Source organism: Colobus angolensis, unplaced genomic scaffold (assembly GCF_000951035.1).
Source record: "Colobus angolensis palliatus isolate OR3802 unplaced genomic scaffold, Cang.pa_1.0 Scaffold88, whole genome shotgun sequence".
Lineage (NCBI taxonomy): Eukaryota > Metazoa > Chordata > Mammalia > Primates > Cercopithecidae > Colobus > Colobus angolensis.
In genome coordinates, this window is record NW_012122709.1 from 248,746 (window position 1) to 272,381 (window position 23,636).

General features: G+C 42.3%; 1 protein-coding gene across 4 annotated transcripts in view; it reads right to left on the minus strand.

The window, feature by feature from the left end:
- Nucleotides 1-1,287: 1,287 nt before the first annotated feature.
- Nucleotides 1,288-23,636, minus strand: part of GPC3 (glypican 3) — a 470,409-nt gene continuing 448,060 nt past the window's right edge. For all 4 annotated transcript variants that reach the window (XM_011930705.1, XM_011930704.1, XM_011930703.1 and 1 more), the window contains one exon: nucleotides 1,288-1,837. In XM_011930705.1, the coding sequence (XP_011786095.1) occupies nucleotides 1,668-1,837 (170 nt within the window). In that variant the 3' untranslated portion in view covers nucleotides 1,288-1,667. The remainder of the gene's footprint in view (nucleotides 1,838-23,636) is intronic.

Below are 23,636 nucleotides of genomic sequence, written 5' to 3' on the forward strand. Positions count from 1 at the left end.
TATCAGGTGGGAGTTGAGTCCTCCCCCTTTAGAAAGAATCAACAATGTCTCTATTGACCTGACCTGGCAACAAGGCAATGTGATAAGAATTATACACATTACAAAAATGGCAGAGTGGTTAGTCCTGGGATCCCTCAGCAGCAGAATGTCTGAGTATTACCTAAGTGCCATTATTATTGCAATGTTGTATGTGTAAAAAACAGACTTTTTTTTTTTTTTTTGAGACAGAGTCTTGCTCTGTCATCCAGGCTGGAGTGCAATGGCATGATCTCAGCTCACTGCAACCTCTGCGTCCCAGGTTCAAGCGATTCTCCTGCCTCAGCCTCCTGAGTAGCTGGGATTACAGGTACCCTCCACCACACCTGGATAATTTTTTTGTATTTTTAATACAGATGGGGTTTTGCCATGTTGGCCAGGCTGGTCTCAAACTCCTGACCTCAAATGATCCACCCGCCTTAGCCTCCCAAGGGGTTGGGATTACAGGCGTGAGCCATTGCACCCTGCAAAAAACAGATTTTGAGTAATAATACTGGGCCTATGGTTGATGAAAAGCCAGTGTTGTAATTACTACTGGTGTGAGACCTTCAGTTCCATGAGACCAGGGCTCAATTCTGTTTGGTTTTCCACTGTCTCTAGCATCTGGTATAGTACTGCAACCCAACAGGTATGCAAAACCTACTCATTGAATAAATGAATGTTGAAGAAGCTCACCTGTGGCCAAGAGTGAGAGTTGCTCCCTATAAATCATGGGTTTGCTGAGGACAACTTCTGCAACCTGACCCAAAGCAATGGCTGCCCATGCCATGTGGCAGCCCCTGTGGAGAGAGGCAACACAGCAAGCCTGAGACAGCAGCAAAGAAGCTGGGGAGTGATTTCTTTGCACTGTTTGGGTTCACCTGTCTTGATTTGGGAGAAGGAAGAAGATGAATTGTGCAACTGTACCTGATTTACATAGAGGATTCCTATTTGGGCAAAGCATTTTTGGCAAAGTAAAAGTTGTAAAGAGAGACTAGACCAGGTAACTCTTTTGAGATACCTTTGGTTTCATAGACAAGATACTCCAACCCAAGGTTTCGAAATGAAGATTGTGGATTGTGAGGGAGTGACTCTAAGTGGTTCTTGGAGTCAGGATTGATTTCCACCCAGAAGGAAGGCAGGGAGGTGGGTTTCAAGGACCCTGTTGGGGCCTGATAAGAATATATTGGATGGAAAGTTTAGTGAGAAGGAAAAAAAGCATTGCACAGTCACCATAGATGACGGTTTGCAAAAAAAAAAAGAGCCAATACATTTTTATTTGAGCAATTTATTTTTTTTCAAAGAAATCCATGCAAAGAGAGAGAGAAAGAAAGATAGAAAGGGAGGGATTGAGAGAGAGAGAAAGACATGGTAACCATGTTCTAGCAGCCAAACATAGGAAAATAATTTGGCACAACTTGATGGTTTTTTTTCTTTGCAAAAGGATAATCTATATACTACCACTAAAATTTATCTTCCTCCAAAAGATACCATTTGATTTTCGAAAACATAACACATGGTTAGTCCTCTACTTAATGGCTGGAGGAGGTATACAGGATAAAAAAAAATAGAAAAAAATAAGAAAGTGGTTCCCTTTATCGAGGAAGACCACAGGGTGCTGTAGGGCAGCACATGTGCTGGGCACCAGGCAGTCAGTGCACCAGGAAGAAGAAGCACACCACTGAGATGGCCATGCTGGTGAGAAGCTTCAGTGGGGAATGAACGTTCCCAAGGTTGTGAAAGGTGCTTATCTCGTTGTCCTTCGGAGTCGCCTGCTGATTGTTTCCAGGCGCATCATCCACATCCAGATCATAGGCCAGTTCTGTCAATCAAAAGAGAAGGATTTGAAATGCAAGCCTAACCATAGCCTCAGTATAACACTATCCACAGCTCAAGCATGTGTCTGGACTGCTGGAAAGCCTCAGCTTTGATTTCCTTTTTTAGTGGGGAGAAAAAGGCCACTGTGAGATGGGAAAAAGAAGGATATGTGAGGGTGGGGGGCGGGGAGAGGGGAGGCAGTGGAAGGAGCCAGCCAGAAGTGCTCCTTCCAGAGATCATAGCAAGCGGGAGTGTGGAGTGAACAGGCTGCACCCCATTGCCCTTTGGCTGCATACACATTGTAGGGTGCACGCTAGCCCTTTGCAACATCTCCTCCCAGGCAAGGTTTTGCTTGAAGGGCATTTTCAGCAGATCTTATGGGTATCAAAACATAAGATGCCATGTGGGTGACTATACCCTGTCGTGTGTTCTTGTGTGTATGTGTGCTGGTGGGGAGGGGGTGCTGTGGGTTCCCAGTGTACCTTTCTTAGGCCCTGCACCTTATATACATTTCCTTGTCCTGGGAGCTTTCCTTTAATCAGGGTTGAGAATAGGTAGTTTGCTGTTGGAAGTTGTTTTATTTTCCCAAATAATTCTCCTTTTATCTATAAGGTCTTTTCATTTCCCCCTAGAAACAATCCTCGCAAAAAAGCAAAATTGATCAAAGCATAGATTTAAACTGATACCAAGTGAATGGGAGTAAGGAGAGGCTAATGGGCAAGGGCCTTTCATTCTTGGACTGCCTAGCATTTATGATATATGTTCATGATTCTGAAAAAAAATCACGGTGTTATTTAGCTTGTCCTAAAGCAAAGGTGGCCCCAGAAGGCAAATCTAAGGAAGACAGTGGTTTATCAGGAAATTCAAGATGGCTGACCCGTCCCAGGGCTCAATATGTTTCAGATTTGCTTTTCCAGATTTAGAGATCAAATCTACTCTCTTGGCGATTCTAGACTCTGTTGTCAATGTTGCTATTTCAATATCCTGTGAAGGTGATATGATGTGAGCAACTTCACCAGCCAACTGTCTGGTAGCCAAGGGAGCTGGAAAGATCCTTTGGGACACTGAGATGCCCAACAACAGGCACAGAGGAAATGACTGGGATTCTACAGAGGGAAGGAAGGAAGAGGAAGGAAGAGCTTCTCTTACAGGGGATGAAACACTCAATAAGTCACAGGAAAAAAGTGTGGGGACTCAGCTGGTCCAGTACAGAGCAGGGCCCAGGACCAGGGCTCCGCTAAGGCCTGGCACTGGTTGGGGCAGGCAGCAAGGTCAAAGTGATCAAAGCCAGGGAGTCTAATTTCACAGACTAAGATGCCAATTTCCAAAAGGCCTATTGCAATCTATACTGCCACCAGCAATGATGAGAGAACCAATTTACAGCACCTCCATTGAAAAAAGATATTTTTTGTTAATATAAGGCGACATCTCAACGTTTCTTTATTTTGCAGAGATTTGATTACTAGTGCAGATAAACTTTTCCTATGTTTTAGTTTACTAATTATATTTCTCAAGGCATAGTAGTTTATACCTTTTGCCTTTTTAATCTAGTGGGTATTGATATTTTTCCTATTCATTTTAATAATATATATTTTGTTGAACTTTTGCCTATATTTTATACAAATATTTTCTCCATTTTGTTATTAACTATAACTATTTTCATGGCTGTAGAAAGAAATAATGTCCTAATGTTTAAGATATATGAATCTGGTTACATTTTACTCCTTTAAAAGCAGAGAGCTTTTCTTCCTGAGTACTCATAATAATTCAAATCAAATTTTCCAGGAAACCCTCTTACCCAGGGAAAAGCAATAGAGCAGACTATAATCTAGATTCCCTCCCTTCCAAAATAAATACTTACAAACAAAATAAAAGAGAAAAAGAACAAAGAGCAATGCTCTACTTGGAAATCAGACCTCTTTCTTTGAAAGGTGAACTATGCAGGGTGCACAGAGAAGGCCGAGGTCAGCTGTCAGTCGGCAAGGATAGCACAGGCTTAGGTCACGATCGGGTTTCACCAAAGTGGAGAGCACATATGGCTAGATCTGTTGAAAGCCCAGCCTTGGTTCTCACAGCAACTTCTCAACTTAAATGAAGAGGAGTATTTTTAGGGTTGACCTGAATGAGAGCACTCTCAGCATTACTTTCAGATTCCTTTTCTGGATAGTGCCCCTTGCCTGACATCAAGATGAAACAATATCTATTAATGCCACTGCTCAGCTCCTACACTGTTTCTTTTTTCAAATCATCTGCTAACTTTCAACAGTTTTGTTTACTGTAGTAGTTATGGCAAACCCAGAAGTTTTGTTAAATACAGTTGTTTCTAATTTTTTTTTTTTTTTTTTGCCAGTAAAGACCTCTTCTGATTTTGTTTGTTTTTTGTTTTGTTTTGTTTTTTTGGGACAGGGTCTTTCTGTGTTGCCCAGGCTACAGTATAGTGGTGCGATCATGGCTCAATGCAGCCTCGATTTCCAGGGCTCAAGCAATCCTCCCACATTGGCCTCCCAAGTAGCTAGGGCCACAGGCATGTGCCACCCTGTTTGGCTATTATTTGTATTTTAATTTTTATTTTTCTAGAGACAGCGTTTTGCCATGTTGCCCAGGCTGGTCTCAAACTCCTGAGCTCAAGTGATCTGACTACCTCAGCCTCCCAAAATGCTGGAATTACAGGCGTGAGCCACCGCGCCTGGTCTTCTTTTGTTATTTCTATCTCTTCGGCCCTGTATTTTGAAATTATAGTAATGACGCCCAATTACTGAGTGCTCACTGTAGGCCAGGCACTGTGTTAAATTATTTCTGTACATTATTTTATTTAATTTAGCCATCTCCACGATGTTATAAGGTAGGTATTATAATTCCCATTTTACTGGAGAGAAAGCTCAAGCTCAGATTAATTATTTTGCCCATATTTACACAGCTGGTATGGAGGAAAGGAGCTATTTGAGTCCAGGTCTGACTCTAAACCTCAAATGAAGCTATACTGCCTCTTGAAAAATTCTATATACCAAACAAACTACAGTGATTAAGTAATAATGGATTCTTCTTGAAAACAAACTCCATTGGTGAAATACACAGTGCCAAAGAGAACTTCCAAAAAGCGTGAGAGCAAAGTCACTGTTTGCACATAAAATTGAACACATACTTGATTAAGTAGCCTTGTTAAACTTTTTGAAATCCTGAAAAGAGCTCTGGGTTGGGAATGGGAGTTATCATATCAGTTCTATTTCCCTGAAGAAATCAACAATGATGGCCAAAGTCATTAGATACTCCAACCACAAAGGTGGCCAACTATTCTACCTCCAAAAGGCCCCCAGGAATATTCAGAATGCTATCTCCCTGTGTTCCCTAAGCTGTGGCTGCAGGTTTCCTGAGGCTCTTCATTCAGCAGTAGTAAAAGTTTATCACCCAATTCCATAGCCAGGTACATGTGGCTTATAACTGATGGGAATCCCAATAAAGCCACTGTATGCTTGGGCCACCATCATGAAAATTAGAGATAAAGAGAATAGCTCAGCACAGTAAGGAAGCATTATGGAGACAGAGGAAATAGGATTTTTGGTGAAAGATAAATATAGACATTTCTGGACAGGGGAAATGTAATCCAATCTAATTCAACAAACAAAACTAGCCTATGATGTCTCAAGCATCACAGTAGAGGGTTAGAGAAAGACTTACTGTCTGCCTTCATGAACCCCGTCACTGGCAAGGGAAATTGATCAAGAGACAATCCAACTAGCTACATGGCAGAAAGTAGAAAGGGCTCAGTTAAAGGCACAAGCAAAACATCTTGGGGATAGAAGAGAAAGAGATAAAAATTTCAAATAGACATATCTTGGAAGGCTTCTTAAAACAATTGGGATATCCCACTACTGGGTATCTACCCAAAGGAAAAGAAGTCATTCTATGAAAAAGACACATGAACAAGCATGGTTATAGCAGCTCAATTTGCAATTGCAAAGATATGGATCCAGCCTAAGTGCCCATCAACCAACAAGTGGATAAAGAAAATGTGGTATATATACACCATGTAACACTACTCAGCAATAAAAATGAATGAAATAATGTCTTTTGCAGCAACTCGGATGGAGCCGGAGGCCATTATTCTAAGGGAAGTAACTCAGGAATGGAAAACCAAATATTGTATGTTTTCACTTATAAGTGGGAGCTAAGCTATGAGGACGCAAAGGCATAAGAATGATATAACAGACACTGGGGACTCGGGGGAAAGAGCGGGAGTGGGGTGAGGGATAAAAGACTACATATTGGATACAGTATACACTGCTCGGATGATGGGTGCACTAAAATCTGAAAATTCACCACTAAAGAACTCATCTATGTAACCAAACAACACCTGTACCCCAAAAACTATTGAAATAAAAATAAAAAATAAAATTAAGAATAATTGGGACATAATGTACACGATGAAGGATGGACAGAATTATGACAGGGGCTGAATGAATGGTTATTCCAGGCAGAGGGTGCAGCCTGACCCAAATCACCAAGCTCAGAGAATGTCTGTGAGGCATATTCAGAAGCAGCAAGTAGACCCCATAGTAGGAGGAGCCACAGAATGTACATTGTTGTGGTGTGTGTGTGTGTGTGTGTGTGTGTGTGTGTATTGTGGGGGAAGAGGTGGTGGCGATGAAAGGTAAGGCGGAGGGACAAGTAAGAGCCAAATCACGGTGGATTAGGAAAGCTAAAACTATTCTGTGAGCAACAGGGAGCCACTGAAGGTTTTGAAGTAAGCAAACAACACAATCTGACTTGCGTTTTTTAGAAAGATCATTGTTAATACTGTGGAAGACAGCTCTAAGAGGGAGAGACTTGTCAGACATCTTGTGTTGAAATAAACAAGAAGCCTGTGGGAATAGTATCTGGGGATCAGCCAGTAGCAAAGTTAAAAACAAAAAACAAAAAAAACAAAAAAAAAAACCTTACAAAGTGGCTAAATCTACACAAAACCAGAAACTTCTCAGTTTGCTACAAACCAGATATATTATGAGAATCACCACAAACCATTCTCTTTTCAATCATTCATATCTTTATGTTTATCAGTGATTTTCCAGAACATATTTTTGCTGTATTAGGTACATATTATAAAATGCACATAAATTGTTTCTATCTTGATCATCAGTAAGAACCTTTTGGGCCAGCAAGGAGATTTTCATACTAAATCCAAAAATCTGTTTCTATTTGTAATCAGTTTAACTATGCCCAGAGGGTAGACCCAGCATCTGTACTAATTACACACTCAGCCCCTGACTCTCATTTTGCCTTCATGTCCTTTGTGTTGCAGATTAGATAATTATTTTAAAAATAATTGTCAGTCTTAATGTCTGCAATGTTTTGTGTGTTGAAAAGTTTTTCTTCGTTGGGAAAAGCAATAAATGGAGAGCCCTCCATCTTTGGTTATTCAGCATCTCCCAGCAGAGTCCCTAGGAGGCTGGTCTTAAATTCCTGGCCTCAAGTGATCCTGCGCATCCTGGCAGTCTGAAGCCCTGGGTTCCAAGCCTAGTTTAGCTACTGACTTATTATCTCACCTTAGACAAGTCATTTCCTTCTTTTCTGGGCCTCAGTTGCCCCATCTGGTAAATCAAAGTGTTGAACTGGATGACTTCTAAGTTTCCTTCTAGTTTTATTTCTCTTTGATTCCAAGGCTCTTGCAGCCCAGTGAGGGATATAGCCTGCTGCAGGCTGTAATCATTCTTCCACCCCTGACAGGGCCTCCATAAGCAAGCCAGGTCAATCAGTTGCTTCCCTTGGGATGTTTCTCTGGTAATATTCATCAACTACCAAATTCTGAATTCTCTTTTTTTCTTGAGCTGTTTTTTAATCTTGGATGAGAGATCCTGGCAATAAACACATCCATGCTGGATTATTTCTGTTTTGCTTTTAAACTCTGGCATAACAACTTCCATTGAAGCCAGTACACACAGAGCTTTGGGGGAGAAGTTGCTGGACCTGGGGTGCATCAAGCAGGTATGGACAGGCATGCACAGGGGGATCTGGGAGCCAGGAACACAAGCCTTTGGGCCCTTACAAAGCTACTGGAGTCTTGAGCACACAATAGGAAGCAAATGCTCACCCTCTGAGAGCGTGCGCTTCAAGGAGGATGATGCATTGCTATGGGGGCTTCACCCATACCAACAGAAAGACTTCACAGGGCAGCCTGAAAGAAGTGCTGCTATCAAAATGCCAGGAGAGAAAACACTGCTGCTGAGCCAAGCATAGGGGTTTCTTCCTTGCCAAGCTTGCATCAGCAGATGGCTTCAATCTGGCCCTAATATAGCAACAGAGCAATACTGCTATCTCTGTGTTTTGCATTTGCTGTGTACAGTTGGCCTCCAAGACATGAATACGTGAAACCTCAGGACATTGCTTGGCAAACCCCAGAGGCTGAAGCTGGGGGAAATCTCTGGAGAAATCACATTCATTGCAACACTGCTCACTCTGCCGCCTGTTCCCACAAGAGCCACTGGGCTCTGCCATTCGCTGTTGAATCCAAAACAGACCCTGGTTTCCTTGTCCTCCCTTCAGCACAACCCTCTTTCCTGCCACCTCAATACCTCCTCTTTTGTGAACTTTTAGATGTGAAATGACTAGACTTTAAAGCAGAAGAAAATGACTTTGCAAATGACCCTTGGGTCTCCGGGAGTCTAGATTTTCTTCTTCATAGATCAGATAAGGAGGACAAGGAACACTTGAGACCTCTGGTTTTTAATTGGTCTAATGGGACTCCTTTTGGGAATGGGCTCATTTAACAATCTGCCTTTTTTTGAGACAGTCTCGCTCTGTCACCCAGGCTGGAGTGCAGTGGCATGACCTTGGCTCACTGCAACCTCCACCTCCAGAGTCCAAGTGATTCTTGTGCCTCAGCCTCCTGAGTAGCTGGGATTACAAATACACACCACCACTCCAGGATTATTTTTGTATATTTCGTAAAGACAGGGTTTCACGATGTTGTCCAGGCTGGTCTCGAACTCCTGAGCTCAGGTGATCTGCCTGCCTTGGCCTCCCAAAGTGCTTAGATTGCAGGTGTGAGCCACCACCCCCAGCCCACAATCTGCCTTTTTGACAAAAAAATGAGTTGCTAATTTTGCCCACTAAATGACAGTAACACCTGGGAATAATCCAATGGCCTCTCCTAGAAGAGGGTTTGGGCAATGAGATGTCCGCTTCATTTCTTATGGCTCATTCCAGCTTGCAAACATCTTTAGTTACAACAATGGGATGTTGAAAGAATACAATGAATTTTTCCCATTAGCTGAGGCATGGCCTCTCTTATTATAGGCCTCTGTTTCTCAATCTGGAATATGTGTACCTTCAGATTACACTGCAGTGGGTTGTAGGTACATGAAACCATCGCATGCTTCTTCCTAGGGAATTAGGGGGAAAGCACACTTTTTTATACTAAAATATGCAAGGCTAATGATGGAGCAGAAATATATTAGTTGCAAGCTCACTAAAAACTTCATCAGACATTTCCTGTTTAGCAGGTTATGTCTCAAATCCTCAGGAGTGGGGATTCACTCACTCTTCTCTGACATACTGGGGTATTTAGGTAGAAGAATCTTAAAAACACTGTTAGAGGTCGGGCACAATGGCTTACACTTTGTAATCCCAGTATTCTGGAAGGCCAAGGGGGATGGATCACTTTAGCCCAGGAGTTTGAAACCTGCCTTGGCAACATGGTGAAACCTTGTTTCTACAAAAAACAGAAAAGTTAGCTGGGCATGGTGGCATGTGCTTGTAGTTCCAGCTACTTGGGAGGCTGATGTGGGATGATAGCTTGAGTCCAGGAGGCTAAGGCTGCAGTGAGCTGTGATTGTGCCACTGCACTACAGCCTGGGTGATAGAGTAAGACCCTGTCACAAACAAACAAACAAACAAAAAACAACTCCAGCACTGTTAGGCAACTTGGGTCACCTGGGCTTTGTCAACTACCATGCTGGACCTTTTGACTCACAAATTCCTGATGAGTGACTTGATGTGGTCTTTTCTATGGCAACTTCTTTGTTACGAGGGAAACATCATGGTGATTGTCCTTAACTAGGGCTCAGACTGCTTTCTTTTTCTAACACAAATGTTTCCAGGGGGTTTCAACCACCAGCTATGCTTCACTATTATGTGTAGCCATTAAGAAAGAAATAAAAAAGTCATATCGGCCACCACTTACTTACTTACTTACATACTTACCATTTATAGAGATGGGGTCTCACTCTGTTTCCCAGTGCAGTGGCACAATCATGGCTCACAGCAGCCTTGAGCACCTGGGCTCAAGCAATCCTGCCACCTCAGCCTCCCAAGTAGCTGGGACCACAGGTGTGTGTCACCATGCCTGGCTAATATTTTATTTTTATTTTTTGTAGAGACAGGGTCTTGCTCTGTTGCCCAGACTGGTCTTAAACTCCTGGCCTCAAATGAGCCTCCTTCCTCAGCCTCCAAAGTGCTAGGATTACAGGCGTGAGCCACTGTGCCCAGCCTACCATAGTTATTTAGGCACATCATGAGTCAAATCATATTCCCAGGAACAGAACAACCCTATCCTGGAAGCACTGACAGTATGCATGGGTAATGCGGGTGGTGGCTCTCCTCCAGCAGCCCCAGCATTCTCACCACCTTCCCCAGCAGTGTCATGACCACTCCTCTGATGTCTACAGGTCCTTCTTGCCTGAGGCTGCTTAACAGTTCCACAGATATCAAAGCTCATCAAAGCCTTTACTTCCCACAGGAAAGGTTATCTCATTCCCATGGGAAACGATGGTCCTAACAGTCAGTAGTAGAAGAGGAGCTGGGGACAGAGACACTGCACACAACGGCCAGGGAAGAAGATCAAGAGAACTGATGTAGAGAAGGCAAGGGACGGGAAGTACTTTAAAGAGGGGTGGGTTAACACGGTCAAATGATGCGTAGGGGTCAAGAAAAGTAAAGACTGAAAAGAAGCCACTATAGATGTTGAATAGAAGGTTATGGGTGATTTTTGAAAGATGTTTCAGGATCGTTGGGTAAGAAACCAGATATAGCCATGGTGCCTGTATGTAGTCCCAGCTACTTGGGTTGCTGAGGTGGGAGGCCAGGAGTTCAAGACTATAGTGCACTATGATTGCACCTATGAATAGCCACTGTACTCCAGTCTGGGCAACACAGCGAGACTCATCTCTTTAAAAAAGACAGTGAGTACTGAGTTAAGGAGAGAGGGGGAGCTAATGTGGATTCTCTGAGAAGTCTGAGAGTGAGTGAAATGAGGCATTTGCCACCCTGACTGTGCCTGGGGTGCATGGCAGTGCTGTTAGTGCCACAACACCTCACCAGTCTGTACAACCAAGTTTTGTTAGAAGGTGCCTCTAGAATTCCAAAGCAAAATGGCCTTTAAAAATACTATATTCTTGCTGTTGTTGAAACATAAACAACCTGTAACCATATACTCAGATACTTGTATGCCAATGTTCACTGCATTGTATTCATAATAGCCAAAAGGTGGAAAGAATCTAAGTGTCCATCAACAGATGAATGGAGACACAAAATATGGTACATCCATTCATAAATAAATAAATACACAAACAAACAAACAAATGGGGATGTCGATTTCTAAAGACTGACAAACACTGATAGGACTTTAACTACTTCTAATATGTTGGTGGCCCTAAATTCTCCACAAGGTAGTCATTTCTCTAACTTATCTCCTATTGTTGTTAGTTTTTAGTTGCACCAAACACACATTGAAATTAGCCTGCATTCTAGAATAACACAGAAACTTATGCTGGAATTCTTCAATTTGTCCAATTTTCAGCCCTTACAAGTTCTGAGACATTAAGGTTATTATTACTGAAATGTTTCTCACTTTCATTTTCTTTGTGTCATTCCAGGTCAGCCAAAAGAATTATTTTCCATAATGATATGTATACACCTCTTCTACCTAGCTGAAGAACAACTTAATACACACATTAAGAAGGATGTGGAATAGCCAAGATTAAAAAAAAAAAAAAAAAAACTTAAAAAAAACATTATAGTAAGTGAAAGAAGCCAGTCACAAAGTACCACATAGTATATAATTCCATTTATATGAAATGTCCAGCATAAACAAATAGATAGAGAGATAAAGTAGATTAGTGATTGCCAGGGCCTGGGGGTAGGGGAAGGGTGAGTTACAGCTTAAAGGTTACAGAGTTTCTTTTTGGGGTGATGAAATGATTTGGAAATAGTGGTGATGGCTGTACAACATTGTGAATGAAATTAACACCAGTGAATTGTACACTTTAAAATGGTTCAAATGTGAAGAAAGGAGAACCTTGTACACTGTTGGTAGGAATGTAAACAACCACTATGGAGAACAGTTTGGAGGTTCCTCAAAAAACGAAAAATAAAACCACCATATGATCCAGCAATCCTACTGCTAGGTATATACTCGAAAGAAAGGGAATCAGTATATCGAAGAGATATCTGTACTTGCAGGTTTGTTGTAGCACTATTCACAATAGCCCAGATTTGGAAGTAACCTAAGTGTGCACCAATAGATAAATGGATAAAGAAAATGTGGTATGTACACATAGTGGAGTACTATTCAGCTATAAAAAAGAACGAGATCCTATCATTTGCAACAACATGGATGGAATTAGAGGCCATTATGTTAAGTGAAATAAGCCAGGCACAGAAAGACAAATATTGCATGTTCTCACTCATATGTGGGAGCTAAAAAATAGATCTCATGAAGGTAGATTGGTGGTTACCAGAGGCTGGGAAGGGGAGAAGCAGGAGGGATGAAGGAGAAAAAAAAAGAACACAAATGTATTCATTACCACTGAACTGCACACTCAAAATTAATAAAGATGGCAAAATATATATGTATATTTTACTTCAATAAAAAATAAAAATTGGTTAAAATGGCAAAGTTTACATCCTATATATTTTGCCATAATTAAAAGAAAAAAAAATGTACACTAGAAACCAAGAGATAACAGCATCTGAGGATGCTCCCTAGTTCCTAAGGGGAGTGCACCACTACTCTGGCATCTTACCTTGTAGAGGGGTCTGTGTGTGAATATACCTGATACCAAAGCATCCATGCCAAATGGTAAGCTTTCTGTGCTTTGAAAGTCAATTTAAGTTGTCCAAAAGAATGAAGATGAATGGATATTTGAGTGCTACCCTGGAACAGCAGATATAAATAGCTCCTCAATTGGGAATGGGGAAGAGGGTAATTTTCACCAAGGATTTTAATCTGAGGCTGTACTATTATTATTATTATTATTATTTTGAGACAGGGTCTAGCTCTGTTGCCCAGGCTGGAATGCAGTGGCGCGATCACAGCTCACTGCAACCTCTGCCTCCCAGGCTCAAGCCATCCTCCTTCCTCAGCCTATAGGACTAAGATGCACATCACCACACTCGGCTAATTTTTGTATTTTTAGTACAGACATGGTTTCACTATGTTGTCCAGGCTGGTCTTGAACTCCTGAGCTCACGCCATAGGCCTGCCTCAGCCTCCCAAAGTGCTGGGATTACCGGAGTAAGCCATCACACCCAGGCATGAGGCTGCATTTTTTAAAAGACACTTTTACACATTCTCAGGAAACTTACATTTGCTTTTGTAACTCATACAAAGGCTGCTACACTGAAACTGTTAAAAAAAAAAAAAAATGAAAGCATACACTCTGTCCTCATAACATTTAAAAAAATTATTTAGTCATTTAGATTCACAGAGCTCTGTTTGTAATATACATTTCAGGCATGATGCAGCTACAGAGGTATGCATCATTGGGCTTTGAGCACACAGAAGAAAAACACAAAATGTCACTTATTGTAGCCAAATCCAATTGCTGTTGAGGGGTTGTGGGAGTGAGGGAGTGGCCTTGCAGTCCCTCGGAGCCCAAGTATATCAGGGCTTCATCGGTGTATCAGGGCTTTAGATATATTTGGATGGGAAAACCCCAAATCAGGTAACCTTACATTTTTAATCAGCCACGATGGACCTTACAAAAAAAAAAAAATGCAGTCAAAAGAACTAAAACGCATGAAATGTCCTGGCAATGCCCAACAGCCAAGAAAGATACTCATACAACAGCCAAGGGGTCAAAATGGCTCAAGGTCCTGAAAACGCCCTGTCCAGTAATCAACAGCAGGCAGATATCCTTATACATGAAAGATGAACAGCCTCCCTAAGTTATTCCGTTTGAATTTGTTCTTTAAATACTCTCTGAGTATGAAATCTCTCCCTCATTGATATGGTTTGGCTGTGTCCCCACCCAAATCTCATCTTGAATTCCCAAGGGTTGTGGGAAGGACCTGGTAGGAGGTAATTGAATCATGGGGGCAGGTCTTTTCTGTGCTGTTCTCGTGATAATGAATAAGTCTCACGAGATCTGATGGTTTTAAAAATGGGAGTCTCCCTGCACAAGCTCTCTTTTTGCCTGCCGCCATCCACATAAGGTGTGACTTGCTCCTCCTTGCCTTCCACCATTATTGTGAGGCCTCCCCAGCCATATGGAACTGTAAGTCCATTAAGTCTCTTTCTTTTGTAAATTGCCCAGGCTCGGGCATGCATTTATCAGCAGGATAAAAATGGACTAATACACTCGTTATCAATGGGATTTTGAGAATTGAGACTCATTTTCCCTCAATTTACTTGGAAGCACACACTGTCATCCTGGCTCCATCCTCCTCTCTTCCCACCTTTGGACCTGCATGTCAACGAGTGCCCATTCTCACATTCACACAGGTGCCATCTCTTCTGATGCTGTCCATTTCTCCTCTTTCCTTCAGCTTCCCCACCACTGCCACCCAGTCCTCAATGCCTTAGCCACATAAGAGCCATTCCTCTCCAGCAGCCCATTGCCATCCAGGAAGAAAGAATGTTCCATTCTGTGATAGCTGGAACCAGAGAAAACTCTTTTCCTGAAACATATGTTGGAACACATTTCTCTCTTCCTCAAAATCCTTTGATGGCTCCCTACTGTATGTGGGATAGAGTCCTAATTCCTGAGCATGGCATTCATGAGCCTCTCCAGCTCATCTTTTCTTGCTTTCCAGTTTCAACTGCCCATTTATTTCTCCAAGTGCCATATGCTGCAGTCGTACCATCCCATTCACCATTTGCTGAAAATGCCGAGCACTCTGGAGTTCCCATGTCTTTCTTCATGCTATTCCCTTAGCCTTGAATGGCCTCTCTCTCTCTCTTCCTCCCTCCCCGCTCTTTATCTCCCTCTCTCTTCTTCTCCCCTTCTCCCTCTCTTCTGTCTCTCCCTCCATCCTTCCCTCTCTCTTCTGTCTCTCCTTCCCTCTCTCTCTCTTTACCTTCCTCCCTCCCTCTCCCTCCCTCCCAATCCTTCTTTTTCTCCTTCCCTTCCTCTCTCTCTTCCTGTCTTCCCTCCCTCCTTCTCTCTTTCTATCCTTTTCTCTCTCTCCCTCTTTCTCTTTCTCTCCTTCCTCCCCCTCTGTCTCCCACCTACCCTGTCTTTTCTATCCACAATTGTATCTTTCTGTTTGTTTGCTTTGTTTTGTTTTAGACGAAGTTTTGCTCTTGTTGCCCAGGCTGGAGTGCAATGGTGTGATCTCGGCTCACTGCAACCTCTGCGTCCCGGGTTCAAGTGATTCTCCTGCCTCAGCCTCCCAAGTAGCTGGGATTACAGGCATGCACCACCATGCCCAGCTAATTTTGTATTTTTAGTAGAGATGGGGTTTCACCATGTTGGCCAGGCTGGTCTCGAACTCTTGACCTCAGGTGATCCGCCTGCCTGGGCCTCCCAAAGTGCTGGGATTACAGGAGTGAGCCACCACACCCGGCCCCACAATTGTATCTTTCAAGCCTCAAATTACATGATAGCCTCTTCCAGGAAGCCTTCCCTTCTCACTTCAACCCAAATTAATCACTTCTGAGTATTAACTGAATTGAACTTCTATTACAGTACTAATTTCCATCTCCCTCAGAGTAGAGTTAGTAATTTCTCTGTTCCTCTCCTCAACTAGACTGTGCTTCACTGAAGGAAGAAATTCACCTTATTCCCCTCTGTCACTCCCACACAGTGCTTGGCTAACACAAACACCTAAAAACATCAGTCATTCAGTTGACTGACTGAGTGAATGCAGGAATCAATGGCTGCATGAATGAACACACATCCCCAGCCTACTGAGAATGTGCAGGTGAAGGGCTACCTCCTTACAAGACACCCTTCCCAAGGAATTGGTCTCTACTAACTGATGATTTCCTTAGGAGAAGGAGCCACCACTGATCCATGAAGTCAAGAAAAAGGCAGGGCCAATGGTGGGAGGCTCAGGAAGCAAATGGCAGGGTTCAAGCCCTGACCTCTAGATTCCAAGGCATTTCTGAGCAATACCCAGTCCTCATTACCCGCAGCATCAGTTTACCACACTCAATGTGGATGGAATCCACAAAGATTATGTTCTTATTCCCTTTTGCTGCCTGGAACTTGATGCTTTGCTATGTGAGCAGCTGACACATGCCAGCGTTCTGTGTGCCATGCTGGGCAGGAAACAGGGTTTTTGATGAGTAGGTTCTATTCATTTCTTACTTGGAACCTTCATGATCGTGTTCCCATACCTTTGACCCCTGTCCCAGCCTCACAATCTACCCCCCCCCACCCCCACCCTTCACCCTTGGCCACACCCTGCTCTTCCCATCACCACTGATTCTCAAGTGCATGGACTGCTGGTGATTGAAGTTTCAGTGCCTGTCTCTGTGACATCAAAACACAGGCTCGTTAATGAAGTCCCTCGCTTGGCTGTAATAGTACAAAGCAGTAAGACTTCAATCCCTGCAGTCACACATGCCGGCACCCCTTTCCCCCTGCAGAGGGCTGCAGGATGCTTGCCAGGAAAATACAATTATGTGCTGGCACAGGAATAAATGCAATTCCTTAACCTAAAAGTTCTGTTTTCATTCCCCCTCCTTTCCATTTCTCTATTCACTTCTTTTTCTCTTTCCATTGCTCTTTAAACTAATTTCCTGTGTCCAATTATTCCTTTCTCTTCTGTCTAGTCCTTGTTCTAGTAAACATTCTTTCCTGTCTCCATAATGCTCTTTTCCATAGCTGTAGGCTAAGGGCAAAGTTTGAACCCTCTGATAGGTTTTGAATCTTAAAAATGATTTTCTGTTCCTCCCCCACTTTGATTTAAACCTCTAGTCTGGGTTCCACTCCTTTTAGAAGAGACTCCAGTATCTCCTTTAATTTTCCACCAGTTTCCATTCCCTTACTGTTCTCCTCTCAGCACCACTTCTGCCTCTCACCTCAGTTTTCCTCCTGTGCCCCTCTAGCTCCACAGACCTATTTATCTGATACTGCCTGCCTGTCTCCTGCCTCCGGCACCTGCCTGCACCCTTTTTGTCATTCCTCTTCTCTCTTTCCTCATCTTAGATTCTTCTTGCCCCATAGTCATGTCATTTTAGTTAATGCTGGTTCACAGCTTTGTCTTTTCCCTAAGGGGAAAATGATTTGAATTTAAAAGAAATTAAGAACTTTCTAATAACACAATCTGAAAACTGGACTTAAAAGATAACTTTCTAATAATTAGTGCAACCTGGAAATTGCATAGGCTGGCCCTACCCAGTGAGATCTATCTCTGGGAGGCAGTCTATGAGAGTTTGGACAGCCATTAGGTAGAGATATTGGTAAAGGGATGCAAACATGGAATGAGGGGGTGAAGGTAAATAGCTTCTGATGACCCTTGCTAGCCCTAAGAGTCTAAGAGTTCATTCAGGTCTTGAGAGGTCTCATGGCAGGGAAGAAGGGTGAAGGCATAAAGGTTAAAGTGACCTTTGCATTCCTCCCTTTGACACAGACACTGGAGAGAAATCTAAAGAGACTGCTTTGCATCCTTTTCAAAGAAAGGGACCGGCGTCTTTTGGAGAGACCATGACTCACTTAGGGAGGAGGGCTTTAAGTCTGTCAAGGAGTTATTGACCAAGACATAATTGTAGGGAAATAACCACGGATCTGCCTGGAGTGGGGAGAAAAAAACCCACATAATCTATCCAGTTTATTAAACTAGACGTTAATCTCACGAATAGTATGAATACTTATCAAGCAATATGAAATGTGCCTATATGGTAAAGATGGTCATATGAAGACACTGCCTATGGAGAAGATGGAGCAACAAACTCAGCAATCGTTTACATTGAATTTTTCTCTCTCCCAATAGGAAACTAATTCACAGGTAGTAGATATTTTGCTCAATGCAATCACACAATGGCATCACTCAGGATCCAAAGAAATGAAGAGGCATCAGGTGAAGAAAATTCAATTTGGGAACATGATTAGGACATAAGTTGGAAGGAACCAACAGGAAGACAACTGAGGAGAAAAAGCTGGATGATCCTCATACAAATAGCTCTGTGGGCATTAGAACAAAGCAAGAAAATGCAAAAGGAGGCCAGGAAAAGGAAAAAGATGCTAAGTGGCTCAAACTCACGGCTATAAAGATGTGAAAGGGAAAAAGGAAAATTCTACTACAAAGAGTGGCAGCCAGATCACTAAGCAGGACTATAATAAGCAGCAGGAAGATATTGAACCAAAATAAAAAGAAGATGCAATTGGCAAGAAACGAACACTTTAATTAAGTAGGGTCATTGGCAGCCCTGGTTCCTTACAACTAAGAAGGGGCAGAAGTTTTCCATTTTGTTTTTACCTAACTATAGAATACATCGCATGTGCCCATTAACCAAGACAAATACATCATGTGATTGGCCAAGTCAAATTAAGAAGGAAAATGGCTGAGAAGGACAGGCATCATAGAAGTGTCAGAAAATGAATGATGGGATTTCAGTATGAAATCTCTTATTGTAGGGCCAATAAGGAATCCATGTTTAAACACATTAAAATGCAATCAACAACAACAACCAAAACAGGTATAAATTGAGGCTTTATAACCTGGCATCCTACTTTTTTCTGGAAATATAAATTTCAGAAAAAATAAAAAATGATAAAAATAAGTAAAACAACTAATCTGCAATTATCCAAAGGAGGACAGGACATAGGGTGATAGTACCAGCTTGGTGAAAACAAATCAAACAATAAGCTAAATATTGATATTGCAACATAGGGGTGTCAAGGTGTAGCATCAGTAATCTCATAGACTCCCTGTCATTTTATTTCACAGGACTTTTCCCAAACCATTTAGGGAGAGATTAGACTAGAAGTGCCCCTTGGAATAATAGCTTGCCCTAAATTAACTTTTAATGGATTCCTTTTTTCCATTTATATTTTTGACAACTTTATTAAGGCATAATTTAAAACAAAATTCATAAAATTCACCCATTTCAAGTATATTTCAAGCACAGAATTCAATAATATTTTAATTTACTGAGGTGTGCAACTATCACTATAATCCAATTTTAGGTCATTTTCATTAGCCCAATAAGATCCCTCATGCCAGTTTACAGTTAATTCCTCAATGGATTCTTTTCAGGGTGTCCATCCTGAGCTCTCTACAGCATTCAAAACTACAGACTATTCTCTCTCTCTCTCCCTCTTTTTTTTTTTTTTTTTTTTGAGATGGAGTCTTACTCTGTCGCCAGACTGGAGTGCACTGGCGCAATCTCAGCTCACTGCAACCTCCACCTCCCAGGTTCAAGTGATTCTCCTGCCTCAGGCCCCTGAGTAGCTGGGACTACAGGTGCACACTACCATGCCCAGCTACTTTTTGTATTTTTAGTAGAGACAGGGTTTCACCATGTTGGCCAGGATGGTCTTGATCTCTTGACCTCGTGATCCGCCCCCCTTGGCCTCCCAAAGTGCTGGGATTACAGGTGTGAGCCACTGTACCTGGTCTTTTATTTTTTTTTGAGATGGGGTCTCACTCTGCTGCCCAGGCTGGAGTGCAGTGATGCAATTAGGGCTCACTGCAGCTGTTAGATACAGTGAGTTCTAGATTTCTCATCAAAGAATCAGTATGTCAGTATGTTCAGTTCTTTGTCCTGCATTTTAAAGTTTAACTTCCTTGTAGTTTCAGTAAACAACCTTTTCAACCAGTTTTAATCAGTAGTTCACATCTGTTTCCCTCGTCACCTGCTCTGTCCTGACTCACCATGGCCACCTGCTTTGACCTGAGTCACCCCTGGTTACCTGCTCTGACCTAAGACACGTTTAGTTACCTGTTTCTAACCGTCCTTCCCACCAAACTACTCATCCCGCTGCTCTGGCTCATACCTCTGCTCTCTTTAAAATAGCCAATTGGAATTAGCTTAGACTGTGTGGTCCAACCCTAGCCAATAGGGGAACGACACAGCAGTAGGGGTTACCTGTGTCAGGAATAAGAACCCCTTCCCCTCCCTTGTTCAGGTGTGCTCTTGCCATTACTCCATTCGTGAGTTGCACCCTTCTATAGAAGTAAAAATTGCCTTGCTGAGAAAATTAAATTTATGTTCGAGTGCTATTTCTTTGTGGCACTGAGGAACAAGCATTTTGTTTCTAACATAGTCTTGACCTCCTGGGCACAAATGATTCTCCTGCCTCAGCCTCTGGGGTAGCTGTATCTACAGGGACATGCCACTACACCCAGGTATTTTTTTTCATTTTTTGAGGAAGAGTCTTACTCTATCACCCAGGTGGAGTGCAGTGATGCAAACATAGCTCACTGCAGCCTTGAATACCTGTGCTCAAGCAATCCTCCCACCTCAGCTTCCAAGTAGCTGGAACTATGGGCGCATGCCACCTGGTCAGGCTGGCCACTCCCTGTCTTGAAACCTGGTGTTCCTCTTACACCACTTCCTTCTGGATCCTCCTCTTACTTCTCTGATCATTCTCAGATTCCTTTGCAGTCTCTTTTGCCTCTGCTCATTTCTTTTTTTTTTTTTTTTTTTGGCGTTAAGGAGCGGAGAGTTTAATAGGCAAGAAAGAAGGGAGAACAAAGACGGAAGAAGCTCCCCTGTACACAGAAAGAGAGAGGAGTACTCCAAAGCCGAGAGAGGAGACCCATCGCCTCTGCTCATTTCTTAAAGATGGGTGTTCTCTCATCTCTTCCCTGGCCTTCCACTCTTCTCATTTTACAAGTCTTCCTAAATGCTCTCATCCAAGTCTCCGATTCTGTTTATCGCCGAGGATTTCCAAATCCATCTCTAGCTCAGACATCTTTCTGAAGATCTAACTGCCCACTGGCCATTGCTACTTGGATGTCTCTCAGGCATTTCAGACTCAACATGCCACTGAAGGGTGGGTGTGGTGGCTCACGCCTGTAATCCCAGCACTTTGGGAGGCCAAGGTGGGCGGATCCCTTGAGGCCAGAAGTTCGAGACCAGCCTGGCCAACATGGTAAAACCCTGTCTCTAATAAAAATACAAAAATTAGTCAGATGTGGTGGCATGCACCTGTAGTCCCAGCTACTTGGGAGGCTGAGGCAGGAGAATTGCTTGAACCTGAGAGGCAGAGGCTACCGTGAGCCGAGATTGTGCCACTGCACTCCAGCCTGGGTGACAGGGTGAGACTCCATCTCAAAAAAAAAAAAAAAAAAGCCACTGAAATGATGAATGCAGCAATGCAGCATTTCTATTCCCTTAACTGCCCCTCCTCCCAGGTTCCCCTTTTTCAGTAAATGCTTCTACTGTTGCCCAATCCAGAAACCTGCCAGCCACCCCCAGATTCCGCCTCCTTTTTCATCCTCCAGTTCTAATTAACTACCCCATCCTGTAAATTCTGTTTCCTTGATATTTTGTGAACTCTTATTTCAATTACCATTGTTTGCTACTGCTTAGATTATGTTCTTATAATCTCTGATCTGGACTATTGTGACAGCCCCCCTGTTTATCCTCCCTGAACTCTTGATAGAGTTCTTTTATTTTGTTAATTTTAAAACTACTCAACATGTGAATACATTCTTGAAGCTAAAGATTCAAACAATGCCTAAGTATATAGAGTAACAAAAGAAAGCCCCCTTTCACCTCCCCCTCCTAGCACTATCCAAGAGTACTGGTAAGTGTATTTTCCATGAGTATGCATACATAGGCTCAGACTGTAATGTAATGTGTTAGAAATCTCTGCCTGTTCATACATGTGGAACTACCTCTTTCTTTCTCATTACTGCAAGGAATTTCATAGTATTAATATAACACAATTAACATTTTCCCACTGATGGGCATTTAGGTTGTTTCTCATTTCTCCCTGTGTAAACAATGCTGTAGTGAACATCCTAGAACATACCACTTTTGGGTACATGGTGATTCCTACATGCCAAGGTCCTGCCACGTAGGAATGGAGGCTATATAGGGGACAAGTTATAAGATAGAAGGTGGTACAGATTGGTTGGAGAAAAATATTTTGTGAGAAGGGAGACTTTTTTCTTTCCTTAAAAATGATGTCAAAAAGATTATGTAGAGGAGGTTATCAAGGAAATATGACATTAAAGATTTTTTTGAAATATCATCTTATAATGCTATTACCCTAATGCAACTGCTATTAAAAAATATTAATTTGAAACAAACAGCATTTTCAACATCTGATGAATCTGGCTGGGCACAACACTGTAGAAGATGACCTGGGAGTCACAGTGACTCACCACAGAATATGACTTGGCAATAGAGTGCTTTCATTAAAAAACAAAAACAAAACAAAACAAAAAAACAGCATGACACGAGGCTACATCAGTTAGATTATGGAGCAAATCCTAGTACTTGAGCTACCACTACTATGGTCCTTGGTTGAATCCATTTACAATATTTCATTTTTATTTTCACAGTTTTAAGGTGTTGAGAATACCTCTTGGAGAAAATAACCCAAATGATTTAAGAGGGTGGAGAATACATATTTTGAGGAAGTGCTAAAGGAAATATAATTGTCTGGTGACCTTGGATTCACTTCCCAAAGTGGTGACATTTTGGACCGGAGACCCACTTGACCGACAGTTTTTAATGGCAGCAGTAAGTTCATTGCTCAGCCTGCAGATCCACAACTGCATAAGAAGCAGGCAACAATATAAAGAGAAAATCAAAATGAGCAAACTGTAATTAGGTATGCAATGTCACCAGAGAACGCAATTTACTAAAGGGATTACCATGATTAAAGATGCATTCCCCTTAAATAAAGAATTTTTTTTTTTCTCAATTGATTTGTCCCAAGTGGTTGTCCCTATGCCATGCAGAATTCCAGTCAGACAGCAATTTCTGGCTGTCTTTTTAATTTCTTTGCCAAGAGATTAGAGAAAGTAAGTCGAGCCTCTCAAGTCACTGTAATTTCCTCACAAATGGAAGAAATATTTACAGAGGGCTATGGAGACAGATTATAGCTTAGGTCACCCATTGGAGAAATGTGAAGCCCCCTTTTGACTAACAACAAGGTAAGTAATCTGCAAATCTTCTTTTTTTCCTCAGTATGAAGCCTAAGACCAAGTTTAGGAGGCTCCCTTTTCAATTTGGGCTTTTTTTTTTTTTTGGTCTCACTTTTCTCATGCCTTGGTCAGGCAGCATTTAGAGGGTGCAGGGCCCTGAGAACAGATTCAGACAGCATCCTTCGCCTTCCAGGCTCTCCCACCTACCTTCTTTATCTCACTACTTTTTCTTTTCCTTTCTCTATAGCTTCTTTCTCTAAAATCTCTTCTAGCCCTTACAATTTGCTTTTTGGAGTATCTTTTTGGGGAAAGATAGAGTTGAAAATGTATCAAATTCTGGATGCTGATCTTTGTCACCATTACCTGAGGCCTGATGAAAACAGTTTGGTTTAAATGTGTCATTGGCCAGGTATGGTGGCTCATACCTGTAATCCCAGCACTTTGGGAGGCCGAGGTGGGTGGATCACGAGGTCAAGAGTTCAAGACCAGCCTGGCCAAGATGGTGAAACCCTATTTGTACCAAAAATACAAAAATT